The following is a 15758-nucleotide window of genomic DNA, read 5'->3' as shown; positions in this document are numbered from 1 at the left end:
ACAACCCATTCTGCTGGGTTTACTTCTGCCTGCCACTTCAAACCATCTGTAGCAGGACAGCTTTGAGAGTGACCCGCAGCCCTTTAAAAGCTGCTGGTACTGGATAACCACCCCTTGACACTGGTGCATCATGTACTGCACACAGTAGCACCACTGTATCATATAAATGAGCTGACCTAGCATTGTAATGCAATGTTAACTTTCAGCACTGCAGGCATGCACAATGCCATTGGTGGCTGTGTCTTCAGCTGCTAAACCCTAAGGTCTGGAATTCCCTCCCTAAACCTCTCCGCGTCTCTACCTCTCTATCCCCCTTTAAGATGCTCCTTAAAACCTGCCTCTTTGACCAAGCTTTTAGGCACCTGTCCTAATATCTTTATATGCGGCTTGGTGTCAGATTTTGTTTGATAATGCACCTTGGGACGTTTTACCATTTTAAAGGCGCTATATAAATGAAAGTTGTTGTTGTTGCTAAATGGCCGGCAAACAGGCTTTCGAAAAGCTTAAAAAACTGGTATAATATACAAAGGTCAGCTCAATAAAAGTAATGAAATGGCATGAAAAGAGCAAAATGGCATGAAAATTATTAGATAGCACAGTGAACAGGCATGAGAAATACACACAAAAAAACTTCCAAATGGAGGTGAATGAAGTGAAAAGCAGATGGCGGAAACGGGCAAGAAAATTGAGGAGGTAGCTGCGACCGGAAGTTGCTAAAGTCATTTCCCTCATCCAACAGTTTTCACCTCTTCAACTTAAAAAAAAAAGCCTGCCAGCAGTGTCATTAACCCCGATGTTTCTAGAACTTTCTATTTTTCGTTCTCATGGTCTGTTTAATTGAGATTGGCTAATTAATGCAGACTTGAGGCCAGTTTTGAGCTGTGGACTCCTGTACAGTGAATGCTGGACTGATAGTCCCCTAAACGTATTTCATTTTATGGCCATTGAAAGCTATTAGAGAGATAAGACATTCCAACCCATCTGTTTGGTTTGAATTCAGCCCCATACAGCATGAGTTAATGGCAGTATTCTAACAAATTTCATTCCAACCAACTAGCTGATGATTATTTACTTCTACCAAAATTCAAGTGTAGACATTGCAACTACATTTATCAAAATTATTGTTTTTGTTTAAATATTGTTTCACCCATACATTTTTCATTTTAAAAGACATGTAATGGACTGTGAATGCAGTATCTGACAGTCCTATTGATCTCACAGTAATCTGGCAGCCTTTCTACACTGTGGGCCAGACATATGTCTAGGATATGCTAAACCTATGGTAGTGCTAGAATGCTTTCACAAGGTCAGTTGACGTCTGCCTCATTACAAGTCCAGACTATAATAATAAAATTGCATTCATATAACGCTTTATCACATTGCAATCTCACCTTTGAAGTTGTTGTGACAGCACAGTGCTTTCAGATTCTAACAATCCCGATACTGTAGTAGAAAAATGAACTTATATGGGCATTATTTCAATAAAACATACAACCAGTGAAAGTAGGAATCATGTAATTATGTTTTAAGATATGTAAAATAGGCTATATTTTCTGATGGACAATCTTCTGGTACAAATGCTTTGTGCTGGCATCAAATTTGTGTCAGTGTTAGTTTAAGGCAGGTAAAAGGCACCTGTTTATTTTGAACAGATTAATGCCTGCCTTAAAATAACATTGGCAAGAGCTTGGTGTAAGTTTCTAAATGCAACAAAAGATTGTGGATTTGAAAATGTACCCTATAGCTGCATGATAACCAGGAAATTCCTCGGATCGGCTCCCTACTCCACTGGTGTTACTTCATTGGAAGTGTGGCAGAAACCCCATTTATGCTCATAAACTTGGTTTCTGCCACACTTCCGGCTAAGTAATGCCAACGTAGCAGGATCAGCTCTGAGGAATTTCCTGGCCAATGTGTTTACAAACAGCAACAAATTTCATTTATATAGTACCTTTAATGTACTTAAACATCCTAAGGTGCTTCTGGAAAGCAAAACTGAACAACTTAGAGGGAATTGCGACCATCACGTATATCTATTTTTTTTTACTCCTGAGATATAATGGCCCAGAAATTCGGGTCGGGGGCTTCCCGCGGGTGTAAGCCCCCGACCTGCACTTACCTACCGCGCCGGCCGTTGAGCTGTGGGCCCGCGTGGGATTGCGATCCTGGGCCTGCTCCAACTGCCGGCACGCAGTGCTTGCATATCCCAGGGGCGCAGTTAGTTCGATGCATCCCCTGGGATCACGTGGGCCATGGGGAGCCAATCGGAGCAGAGAATGCTCCATTCATAAGTTTGACAGGAAGAGCTGTCAAAACTTATAAATACTACGGGCCCCAAAACATCACTAAATCTTCAAATAAATTATTTTTTTAAAAATCACATTTTTTAAATAAACCATAAATTACATGAAATAACTATTTTAAACAATTTAAATTTTTGAAAAAAATAATTCTATTTTCTAACGGGGCTAAAAATAAACTTACCTTTCTTTAAAGTATTTAAAAATAATAAACCGTGGAAAAAATGTTTTAATTTTAATTAATTCACCACTTACCTTGTAAAAAGCAGGCCTTGCGACTGCTTTTTAAATGTGTAAATTCTGGAGACTTACCCTCCCAGGAAAACCTGCACAAAAAACGTAAGTTCGATGCGCACGCGCAGCCTCTCCTGCGCACGCGTTCGAACTCTGAACCCCTTCTTTCAGGGGAACGGAAGTGCCGATTTCCCGCGCATGCGCAGTGCATGCAGGAAACCGGCACTTCCATTGGGCTTATGGGTGAGTACCCCGTGCGTACTCACCCGCGGAGACCCGAATTTCTGGGCCATTATTAAATGCATATAACTTTAATGTTATAGTAGAACGCTCTTGGTGTATGTTTTAGTCAACATACTAATATAATAGTAAAATGGGAGAAAACTCCAGCAACCCCCTCATATTTTTGGCGAGTCATTCTCTTGAGCCTAACTCAAGCTGTGTCAGTTAGGATACTTTGTGTACTTCATGAGTTATGATTTTCATAATCGTGCAACTTGTTACTTGTTATTGGGACTGGGAGGTTTCTTCCTTTTAAATAAGATTAATTGGGCTGGTGACAATCCAAGATGCTTAAAAAAAATCATGCTTCCTCTACAGTGCACTGGCACAAATCTTTCACGCTTACTTCTACCACAGTAAAAACCATCCCTGGTTTGTACTTTCCAACTGGCCAACAGATGGAACAACATTAGCAGCTAATGTTACTGGCAGCCTATCCTCTCAGCCAAAGGATCATCATTAGATACAAATAATCATCACGCGTGGATGAGGAGAAATGAAGGATAAACGTTTCTTTAAACAGTAACAGCTGATCTCCGCTGACGTTCTTCCTGGTTAGTCTAGGGTCTGGAATACAGTTGTACCCCTGTGAAGCATTTTCGGATGTTTTTCTGTTTAGTTCACTATGTAAATACAAGTATTGCTGCTGATGTTGTCTGCCACTTTAGCCTCTCCCTTTAAGGCCACTTCCCAGGTACTCACTGTAAGCAGTGGTCTAAATAGGAAATTACTGAAGCCAATTACAGATTAATTACTGTTAGAAGTTTCTGTAGATTGGCACTTGGCAGCTGTTTGGCCCCTGTTTTCGGGAAGAGGCTGAGTTATCCAAAGATCAGAAAAAACAAAAGCAGATGACTGGCTTTCTTCCTCCTATATATACTTTTTTTTCAGGTTAGGTTGTGATATGTGTTGGTATTTTATACAAAGTGTGAAGCCTGAAATGTAATGGACTTGCTGCATGCCAGACTTTGATATCTGTAATAAATGTTCATAGGATCTCCCAATCCCATTGATAAATGCACCACCCAATGTGGAACTGAACTATTCTGACCAGGAGAGGCCTAGGTTTTAGCCCTGGTCAGTGCTTTGTTAGCTAATCTCAGTCGGCACAGCAGCAAAGGTATTACCATTTACCTAAATGCCCTTAGGCCAAAGGGAGGAAAAAAATCAACCAAGGTTCCTGTTCCCGATGGATACGTGTGACTCCTGCAGGAAAGAGCGAACGTGTGGATGAGAACTGGGTCGGGCTTTGCTAGGATGCCCCTCGATGGTTGAAGAGTCTGTATCGCTCTTTGTCTAGTTGTTCATATGCAGGATGGCTGGGCACCAGAGGGTGGCTGGTACCAGTGGATCTTTAACCCACTAAGATTCAGAACCTTTAAGAGAGGAATGGTGTGGAGATGCCGGAGTTGGACTGGGGTGGACAAATGTAAGAAGTCACACAACACCAGGTTATAGTCCAACAGCAGTGCTCCGAAAGCTTGTGATTTCAAATAAAGCTGTTGGACTATAACCTGGTGTTGTGTGACTTCTTACATTTAAGAGAGGAAAGGGAGGAAAAGCAATGGCCAAAGCAATAAAAAAAGACAAACCCAGCTGATGTCTAATTGCATAAGTTAACATTTTTAACTCTACTGCAAAGCCCCATGTACTGAATGAGATAAGCTAACAAATTAGGGACCTGAATTGCCAGAGAGAAAACTTATATTCCTGAGCTACTACTATTTGCAGAACTGCTGTACATTCATCTCATTACTGCATTTTACAAGTTAACATCCTCTGAAAAGACAAGGAGAGTCAACAAAAGTAGTGGCAGGAAATGTGTCAGTTCCTTGAGACTCAGATACTCCTGTAATAAAAGTGCATGAACTGCCAGTGCAGTTATTAAATCATTTGTGCTTCCTACAGGCAAGGTCATTACTGTAGTAGAGCACTTCTCAAGAAGATAAGAGGATGACTTGATTTAATGGCAAACTTTGTTATTACTGGTGTAACTGGCTGAGATTTCTGCAATCGGTTTAAAATAAGATGGAATGGCTGATTTAGGACCCTTCACCTTTGGAGACTTGTAGTACAAGGAAAGATCATCAAGTCTTTTGAACTAATGGATATTTTAAAGGGCACTGACACAATTTTGTGGATTTTTTTCTCCTTGTGCATTATTGCTACAACAGCTCTGTGTTTAAAAAAAAATTAATCTTGGGATATGAGCATCGCTAACAAATCGAACATTTATTATTCATCCCTAGTTGCCCTTGAGAAGGTGACGGTGAATGTTCTGGTCATGCCATTGTTTGTTTTGAATGTCCACAGATATTCACTGTGCTTCATCCAGAAATGCAGTTGGAAGAACCATTTAACCAGTAAAAATTGGTGAATGGGAATGATGTGATTACATTTTAGTATGCAGTAGACATAATCACGGCAGTTTAGAGGAATATTAAAGTGACAACAGTACTTTAGGAATCAAAAAACTGAGTGTGTTGATTGACAAGCATAAATCACAGGGTGGAAAAAAGTTTCAAACATAATATATATTTGAGTTTTACACTGAAGAGTTTCATTGAGAGTTTGAAAAATTAAAACAACTTCTGCTAGCCTTGAAGTACAGGCTGGTAGCTGCATTGGTGGGCTGTGTTTGGGAACCACAGCATCAACGCTAGCTTGCATTATAGCTAACTCAACATCCCTGAAATACTGCATACTGTACAGTTGCTGTTCAGAAATACTCAATTAAATATTGATTGCTGCCGTTCCCCAGCAAATCTGGAGGCAAAAGCAGTGGAGCAGCTTCGTAAGCTGATGTCGCTGACCACTATTTTTGTTGGCCACTAATAGCCCATGAATACAGGCTGATTGCTGGCCTGTACAGACTTCTCCCAACCACTTGAGCCATCAAATAAAACAAATTGTGACTTCGACAAGCAGACACAATTTGCAGTACATTAAAGATATGATTTTTTCTCAATCACAAAGGTGTTTTCCTTGACTGAATGCTACCTATTGCTGTAAGACACATACAGAAAAACAAGGAGACTCGGATAACAGCTTGTACCGAAAGCGCAAAGTGCTACGCATTGTGTCACAATGGGTATATCTTTACAGGACTTTATTACGAGAAGATGAAAATACTAAATTGGTTTTTAAGGTACAGTACTTTGAAAAGAAAAAATATTAAAATTTCTTCTTAAAGTCTTCACAACCTAATACGCTGTTCTTAATCTTTGTGTTACAGAGTCTTTATAGGTGCGTGCTCGATGATCTTTTTGAGTATCCCAGTTTGGAGAAAGATTTGAAAGAACTCCAGAGCCTGTTTCGGACACCTCGCAGACAGTGAGTACAATGGAAATAACATTCCCTGGCCGGAGCTGCTCTATTTACTGCTCTTAATGTTTGTGGAATTGACAGGATGTGGCTACACCATTATTCATTGTGGCAACAGGGAAATGGGGAGGAGCATGGTGCATGAGGCATTCTATAAACCACTCATTTCATGGCTACATGCTATTAACAGAATGGTAACAACTTTCCTTCCATGGTACTTTACCTCCCATTGACTAGTACAGATTTCCCTACACTGGCCATTAATCTTATATTGTAAACACGCATAAAGTGAAGTGTTATGTAAGGTGATAAAGATTGTGCCCTGCGGAAATCTGAATATTCACTCAGTTTAAATGAGACACTACTGTCTCTGTCTATGTCTCCATCTTTGTGTTGGCTCCGTTTTAAAACTTGGCAATTGCACCATGTGTTTGCCACTTTTGCACAAATTAACATAAATTTAAGTTTTGTACAAAGTGGTGCTGAATTGAACTCTTCAAAATGCAGTCTGAATTCCCAATTTGGTGTGCTGATCCGTAGTTCCAATTTACTTTCCATGTAATGAATAGAATAACACTCCTTTTGAGAATAAATTCCATTTATTTCAGTTGAAAAATTGAGAACCAACCTTTCATTGTTCAGACTGCAAGGATGAGTGGAAATTATACTGATGGTCATGAAGAATTTGATCCTCTGTCCTGACTGAATCCTCCTGCTGTACTTGTTTTAAAATGTCCATTAGGAAACGGTCAATCTTAAGACCATAGTCTTTTTTTACAAAGCATTCAGTCAGGTATTCTTTTGCAGTTCTTCTCTAAGTTTCTCTGCTCCTCTCCTGGAGGTACTGAGTCACACTGGGTACAGTTCCGCAGTTTCAGATGTGAGCCGAGATGGTGACCACTGAATTTATTCCCTGGAGGAGAGCAGGACAGGACTTCCACCCACTGCCCCGACTATGCTTATTTTCCAGGGTCGGGCCTCATTAATTATGCAGAGTGGGCTCCAGGTAGGATCCCCACCATACAGGGGGAGCCAGCTACAGCTCCCGAAGAAAATGTGGTGGTGCTGCAACAGGGCACCTACTGTAGTGCCTCAGGAAAGAGGAGGCTGCTTTAAAGGGGTTAGCAGCACCCAAGAGAGTTTTCTTTTACAAATTCTCTGAAAAGGTTCTCCATGAGCTGAAAAAACAGTGGTTTAGATAAACGGCTCAATACTAGGGTCTCTCCCTAAACAGTAGTAGGATTCCCACCAGTGCCCCATGATACACTGCCACTTGTCTCTTGGAGGTCCCTTGGGTAGGGTCAAAGTAGCCTTGACAGAAGATGTAGGTTGCGCAGCATAGCAAAGCAAAATTTTTTTAGCAGCCTATGGGGGAGAAATTGGGTGAGTAGCGCCACTTGTTAGCGCCTAAAGAGGCAGGCAGTGGCTGTAGCGCCACTGGCTGCGCCTCCCGCGATATTGAGTTGGGGCGATAATGGTGGCGTTAGCCTTTTGTGCTGCGCCACCACCGATGACATCATCGGTGTGCGCAGCGCCCCGTTCACGATATTTGGTTGTGAACGCCGCAGTTGCGCCATTCGCTACCCGCGCCCGGTTCCCGGGGCCTTACTGTGCCGGCAGCGGCGCAAGTTAAGGTGGAGGTGCGGGGCGGCCGCCTTTTTCGGCGGCTGCCTGCCAGCACCTCCTGCCAGCACCTCCGTCCCCGGCCACCTGACGCCCCCCCCCCCCCCGCGGCATTGCCGGCTGTTTCCCGAGAGCCTGGCACTTCTCCTCGGTGCCGGGCTCTTTTGCCGGCATTTGTGATCGGGGATCGCGCTGTTGCAGGCCCCTCCCCCTTAACAATGGGCGGAAGGCCTGCAGTACCGCAGCATGCCGTGCCGCAGCGTGTGGCGCTACGGCACGTTGCACTGCGATATTCAGTTTCAGCGCCCTAAGAGGGACGCGGAGCGCCTCGAGCCTCGCCCCATCTCCCTCTAGGGACAATGAAACTGAATATCTGACAATCGCTAAAGCCTCGAACGCTGCGCTAAATCCTGCGCTCAGGTGAACTTAGCGCCAGTTTGGCGCCTCAACCCAATTTCTAGGCCTATATTTTAACAGTTGCGCGTATATACTACAATTTTTGTTTTATATTCGTTCATGGGATCTGGGCGTCGCTGGCATAGCCAGCATTTATTGCCCATCCCTAATTGCCCTCGAGAAGCTGGTGGTGTGCCGCCATCTTGAACCGCTGCAGTCCGTGTGGTGAAGGTACTCCCACAGTACTGTTAGACAGGGAGTTCCAGGATTTTGATCCAGCGACGATGAAGAAACGGCAATATACTTCCAAGTCAGGATGGTATGTGACTTGGAGGGGAACTTGGAGGTGGTGGTGTTCCCATGCGCCTGCTGCCCTTGTCCTTCTAGGTTGTAGAGGTTGCGGGTTTGGGAGGTGCTACCGAAGGAGCCTTGGCGAGTTGCTGCAGTGCATCTTTTAGATGGTACACACTGCAGCCACGGTACGCTGGTGGTGGAGGGAGTGAATGTTTAAGGTGGTGGATTGGGTGCCAATCAAGCGTGCTGCTTTGTCCTGGATGGTGTCGAGTTTCCTGAGTGTTGTTGGCGCTGTACTCATCCAGGCAATGAGAGTATTCAATCACACTCCTTACTTGTGCCTTGTAGATGGTGGAAAGACTTTGGGGAGTCAGGAGGTGAGACACTCGCCACAGAATACCTAGCCTCTGACCTGCTCTTGTTGCCACAGTATTTATCTGGCTGGTCCAGCTAAGTTTCTGGTCAATGGTGACCTCCCAGGATGTTGATGGTGGGGGATTCGGCGATGGTAATGCCGTTGAATTCAAGTGTGGTGGTTAGACTCTCGCTTGTTGGGGATAGTCATTGCCTTGCACTTGTGTGGCACGAATGTTACCTGCCACTTATCAGCCCAAGCCTGAATGTTGTCCAGGTCTTGTTGCATGCGGGCATGGACTGCTTCATTAGCTGAGGAGTTGCGAATGGCACTGAACACTGTGCAGTCATCAGCGAACATCCCCACTTCTGACCCTATGATGGAGGGAGGGTCATTGATGAAGCAGCTGAAGATGGTTTGGCCTAGGACACTGCCCTGAGGAACTCCTGCAGTGATGTCCTGGGGCTGTGATGATTAACCTCCAACAACCACAACCATCTTCCTTTGTGCTAGGTATACAAATGCAAAATAAATGCACATATAATTACCACGGATGTGACATCACACTATTGAAGCAGATCAGACACCTGACCCCCCCCTCCCCCATGACTGAGGTGATACCTGACCCCCCGCCCCCGACACACACAGTATCTAGGATCACCAAACAGTTCTCCGATCATAAATATTACACAGATGACCAAAGCTATCCACAGTCTCCTTTTAGCTTGATGCTGCTTTATTTGCTTCTGTTTATGAGCCTTTTTATTGTAGTGGCAATGGAAAAACCCACTGGATTTTATGGCAGTTTCAGGTGGGAGGTTTATCTCCGGTTCCAGATTTGGATGTTGAAAGGATGAACTGTGATTGATAGTGGATTAGGTCAGAGCGGTCATCTGTCAGTTTATTTTTAACACTCGAGCTCTGGGGGTCAACACAAGGATGAGAAACCAACCGCGAGGACTCGCTGGCACTGCTGGGGCAATTGGGCAGCTGGTGGACCCTCTGGGTGGCTGAGCCTCTTTATCACGCAGCCGGCCAGCTGCGAGGGCCTATTTGGCGCTCGGAGACAACTCGCCGGTCAGGGAAAGGAGGCGAAACCGGCCAAGTGTCTGATCCTGGGGTGTGGGAGAGCGATGATTAGAGGGGAGGAGTCAGTGAGGGGAGGGGAGAGGAGAGCCTCAGAGCCACAAACTGACAGCTCAGGTCAGGTGGGGTACATTCACTGCCCAGGGGTTTACTTCAGGAATGCGTTTTGTGAACCGGGGACTCTTCCGGGGACACTATTTGCCCAGGGACATAGTACTGCATTCGGGGACTGTCCCCAGAAAATGGGGATGTATGGTCAGTGTTGCGTTTGCAAAGATAATCCAGAGACCGTCAGTGAGTTCAGTTCATGCTGCTTTTAATATGGCTGCTACACACACACACTTCCAGGCACAAGCAATCGAATACCTATACACAATACAATGATCACAGCACCATCAAACTCCATGTGCTCAGGCCAAGGCAATCGAGTACCTAACACCAAATGTCAGACAGAACATTTCCTCCCCCCTCACAGAATTTCAAACATGAAATGTAGTGACAAAGTCCTGTAGGTGGCCAGGGCGAGAACTGTTGAATCCGTGAATCTTAAAGTATGGTGTTCTTCAATAACTAGACGGAGGCTGCAGATTAACAATCAACAGGTGTTTACTAGAGGAGGGTAGTCTAAAGACTAACAGTACAGATGCCTGCTCAAGGCTTATATACAGGTGTGGTCATAAGAACATAAGAACATAAGAAATAGGAGCAGGAGTAGGCCAATTGGCCCCTCGAGCCTGCTCCGCCATTCAATAAGATCATGGCTGATCTGATCCTAACCGCCAATTCACTATCACAGAACCATCTCCTGAATCTAACAGAATTAGACACACAAAATAGGAGCAGGATCAGGCTACACGGCCCCTGGGCCCGCTCCGCTACCCACAGGGCCATGACCGATCCGAACCTAGACTCATGTCCAAATTCCTGCCCGCTCCCCGTAACCCTTAATTCCCTTTACTTCTAGGAAACTGTCTATTTCTGTTTTAAATTTATGTAATGATGTAGCTTCTACAGCTTTTTGGGGCAGCATATTCCATGGACCTACCACCCTCTGAGTGAAGTAGTTCCTCCTCATCTCAGTTTTGAAAGAGCAGCCCCTTATTCTAAGACTATGCCCCTAGTTCTAGTTTCACCCATCATCGGGACCATCCTCCCCGCATCCACCCGATCCAACCCCTTCACAATCTTATATGTTTCAATAAGATCGCCTCTCATTCTTCTGAGCTCCAATGAGTAGAGTCCCAATCTACTCAACCTCTCCTCATATGTCCATCCCCTCATCCCCGGGATTAACCGAGTGAACCTTCTTTGTACTGACTCGAGAGCAAGTATGTCTTTTCTTAAGTATGGACACCAAAAGTGTACGCAGTATTCCAGGTGCGGTCTCACCAATACCTTGTACAACTGAAGCAATACCTCCCTATTTTTATATTCTATCCCCCTAGCAATGAAAGCCAACATTCCATTGGCCTTCTTAATCACTTGCTGCACCTGCATACTAACCTTTTGAGTTTCGTGCACCAGGACCCCCAGATCCCTTTGTACTTCAGTACTTTCCAGTTTCTTGCCATTAAGATAATAACTTGCTCTACGATTTTTCCTGCCAAAGTGCATAACCTCACACTTTCCAGTATTGTATTCCATCTGCCAAATCTCTGCCCACTTACTTAGCCTGTCTATGTCCCCTTGCAGGTTTTTTATGTCCTCCTCACTCACTACTTTCCCTCCCATCTTAGTATCATCTGCAAACTTTGATATGCTACACTCGATCCCCTCCTCCAAATCGTTAATATAAATTGTAAAGAGTTGGGGACCCAGCACTGACCCCTGCGGAACACCACTTGTTACTGATTGCCAGTCTGAGAATGAACCATTTATCCCAACTCTCTGCCTTCTGTTAGATAGCCAATCCTCTATCCATGCCAGAATATTACCCCCAATCCCGTGATTTTTTGTCTTAAGCAATAATCTTTTGTGTGGCACCTTGTCAAATGCCTTCTGGAAGTCTAAATACACTACGTCCACTGGTTCACCTTTATCCACCCTATATGTTACTTCCTCAAAGAACTCCAGCAAATTTGTCAAACATGACTTCCCCTTCATAAAACCACGCTGACTTTGTCCTATTAAATTATGATTATCCAAATGTTCTGTTACTGTCTCCTTAATAATGGACTCCAAAATTTTACCTACCACAGATGTTAGGCTAACCGGTCTATAGTTTCCAGCCTTCTGTCAACTGCCCTTTTTAAATAAGGGCATTACATTAGCAGTTTTCCAGTCTGCTGGGACCTTTGCTGAGTCCAGGGAGTTTTGGAAAATTATTACCAATGCATCCACAATCCCTACCGCCACTTCCCTCAAGACCCTAGGATGTAAGCCATCAGGTCCAGGTGATTTATCTGCCATGAGTCCCATTATTTTACCGAGTACCACTTCCTTAGTGATTTTGATCGTGTTTAGCTCCTCCCCCCCTTTAGCCCCCTGTTTGTCCAGTGTTGGGATATTCTTAGTGTCTTCTACTGTAAAGACTGATATAAAATATTCATTCAGTGTTTTTGCCATCTCCATATTTCCCACCATTAATTTCCCGGTCTCATCCTCTAAGGGACCAACATTTACTTTAGCCACCCTTTTTCTTTTTATATAACTATAAAAACTCTTACTATCTGTTTTTATATTTTTTGCTAATTTACTTTCATAATCTATCTTCCCTTTCTTAATCAATCTTTTTGTTATTTTTTTGCTGTCTTTTAAAGTTTTCCCAATCCTCTATCCTCCCACTAGATTTGGCTACCTTATATGCCCTTGTTTTTATTCGAATACTATCCTTAATTTCTTTACTTAGCCATGGATGGCTGTCTTTTCTTTTACACCCTTTTCTTCTCAGTGGAATATATATTTTTTGGAAGTTGTAAAATAACTCCTTAAATGTACACCACTGATCATGTATCGTCTTACCCTTTAATCTATTTTCCCAATCCACTCTACTCAATTCCGCTCTCATACCTTCATAGTCTCCTTTATTCAAGCTTAGCACGCTTGTTTGAGATCCAACCTTCTCACCCTCGAATTGAATATGGAATTCAACCATGTTATGGTCACTCATTCCAAGGGGATCCTTTACTAGGACATTTTTAATTAATCCTGTCTCGTTACACAGGGCCAGATCTAAGGTTGCTTGCCCCCTGGTCGGTTCAGTTACATGCTGCTCAAGAAACCCTTCCCTAATACACTCAATGAACTCATCCTCAAGGCAGCCCTGCCCAATTTGATTTGTCCAATTAATATGATAGTTAAAATCCCCCATAATTATAGATGTTCCCTTATTACAAGCCTCAACTATTTCCTGATTGATACTCCGTCCAACAGAGTTGCAACTGTTCGGAGGCCTATAGACTTCGCCCACAAGTGCTTTTTTCCCCTTATTATTCCTTATCTCCACCCAAACTGTTTCATTATCCTGATCTTTTGACCCAATATCATTTCTCTGTATTACAGTGATTCCTTCCTTTATTAACATAGCCACCCCACCTCCCCTTCCTTCCTGCCTGTCCTTCCTGATCGTTAAATAACCTGGTATGTTTCATTCCCAGGCATTGTCACCCTGCAGCCATGTTTCTGTAATGGCCACAAGATCATACCCATATGTAGATATTTGTGCCATTAACTCGTCTATTTTGTTACGAATGCTACGTGCATTCAGATAGAGAACTTTCAAATATGTTTTGTGACACTTAGTTCCTGCTTTTGCCCTTTTTATTACTTTACCTTTTACTCCATACCTTCTGCCCCTTCCTGACATGCTCTGGTTTTTAATTTCCCCACTGCTACCTAAGTCTATGACCTTCTCTGTTGTCATTTTTATTATTTGCTCTCTAGGAACCTCCCCCCACTAGTTAGTTTAAAGCCCTCTCTACAGCCCTAGTTATATGATCCGCCAGGATTCTAGTCCCAGCACTGGCCAAGTGAAGCCCATCCCAACGGAACAGCTCCCTCCTGCCCCAGTACTGGTGCCAGTGTCCCAGGAAGCAAAACCCATTTCTCCCACACCAGTCTTTGAGCCACGCATTTAACTCTCTAATTTTATTTGTCCTAGCCAAATTCGCTCGTGGCTCAGGTAGATTATTACCCTTGTGGTTCTGCTTTTTAATTTGGCCCCTAGCTGCTCAAACTCCCTCAGCAGAACCTCCTTCCTTGTCCTATCTATGTCGTTGGTACCAACATGGACCATGACAACTGGATCCTCCCCCTCCCACTCCAAGTTTCTCTCCAGTCCAGAGGAGATGTCCTTAACCCTGGCACCGGGCAGGCAACACAGCCTTCGGAACTCTCGCTCTCGGCTGCAAAGAACTCTATCTATCCCCCTAACGATTCTATCCCCTACCACTACAACATTTCTTTTAGCTCCCCCCACTTGAATGGCCCCCCGCTCCACGGTGCTGTGGCCAGGTTGCTCATCCTCCCCGCAGTCCCTGTTCCCATCCTCACAGGGAGTAAGAGCCTCGAACCTGTTGGACAAGTGCAAGGGCTGCGGCTCCTCCAACACTACCTCCTGGATCCCCGTACCTGCCTCACTTCTAGTCACACCATCCTGACCCTGGCCATGGACTACATCTGAATTAATTAATCTAATTGGTGTGACTACCTCGTGATACACAGAGTCCAGGTAACTCTCCCCCTCCCTGATGTGTCTCAGTGTTTGAAGCTCGGACTCCAGCTCTTCAACACGGAGCCGGAATTCCTCGAGCAGCCAACACTTACTGCAAATGTGATCACCGTGAGCATCAATGGTATCCACCAGCTCCCACATATTGCAGCAGCAACACGTCACCTGATCTCCCATTCTATGTAATTAATTAAATTTGATATTTTTAAATACCCTCTGTCCCGATTCTAGATGATGAATATCGCACCTTAGAAACTATAAACCAAAGAGATTTAAGCTTAAAAAGGGAGAAATACTTACCAACCACCCGATTTCTGGTGACGTCACACTTGGATTACTTTTTACCTCTCTCCTTCCCTCCGAGTTCCCAGACTGGAGACTGGTACGCCTTACCTGGCCTCTGGGACTTTTATAGCCCCGCTGCTGCCGCTGAAACACCCGCCGACCCACTGAGGCCTTACCTGGTCTCTGGGACTTTTATGGCCCCACTGCTGCTGCTGAAACACCCGCCGACACACTGAGGCCTTACCTGGTCTCTGGGACTTTTATAGCCCCGCTGCTGCCGCTGAAGCACCCGCCGACGCACTGAGGCCTTACCTGGTCTCTGGGTCTTTTATAGCCCCGCTGCTGCCGCTGAAACACCCGCCGACGCACTGAGGCCTTTCCTGGCCTCTGGGTCTTTTATAGCCCCGCTGCTGCCGCTGAAACACCCGCCGACGCACTGCCGGTACTACAGTATACGGGAGCTGTAAAAGTAGTTCTCTCTTAAAGGTACATACACTACAATTTCTCCCCTTTTAGATTAACAGTACCCATAACATTCAAATAACAGTTAACACTTTAGCATGCACATTTAACTGAAATAGTCCATTTATAGATTCAGTCTTTGGGGCGGCTTCCTGATCCTTTCTGGATAGCGCCTTTCCTGAGTGTCTTGTTCTTGGTGCGGAGGCGATTCTGGCCCCCTGTCATCGGTTAGTTCATCAGTTTCTGCTGCTATTGTTTCTGGGGTAGATACTACCGGTATGTTGGGTTCATCCCCAGGTACGTGAGTCATGGGGTTGACTCGTTCCTGTGACGCTAGGATCTGGTCGACATGGCGTCTCACAATGTTCTCCCCGGCATCCACTGTGTACATTAGTGGCCCCTGCCGTGTGCATATCGTTCCGGGTTGCCATTTCTCTGTTCGGTAGTC

General features: G+C 44.6%; 1 protein-coding gene across 1 annotated transcript in view; it reads left to right on the top strand.

Annotated features, from left to right (window-relative positions):
* rapgef5a (Rap guanine nucleotide exchange factor (GEF) 5a) overlaps positions 1 to 15758 on the top strand; it is a 109428-nt gene that overhangs the window by 24998 nt on the left and 68672 nt on the right. Inside the window, exons 3-4 of the mRNA XM_085988454.1 lie at positions 5817 to 5964; positions 6052 to 6149. Coding sequence (XP_085844580.1) covers positions 5817 to 5964; positions 6052 to 6149 — 246 coding nt within the window. The remainder of the gene's footprint in view (positions 1 to 5816; positions 5965 to 6051; positions 6150 to 15758) is intronic.

The sequence above is a fragment of the Somniosus microcephalus genome, chromosome 5, assembly GCF_052327205.1.
Source record: "Somniosus microcephalus isolate GS21.2 chromosome 5, FLI_Smic_1.0, whole genome shotgun sequence".
Lineage (NCBI taxonomy): Eukaryota > Metazoa > Chordata > Chondrichthyes > Squaliformes > Somniosidae > Somniosus > Somniosus microcephalus.
This window is presented reverse-complemented; position numbering and strand designations above follow the sequence as displayed.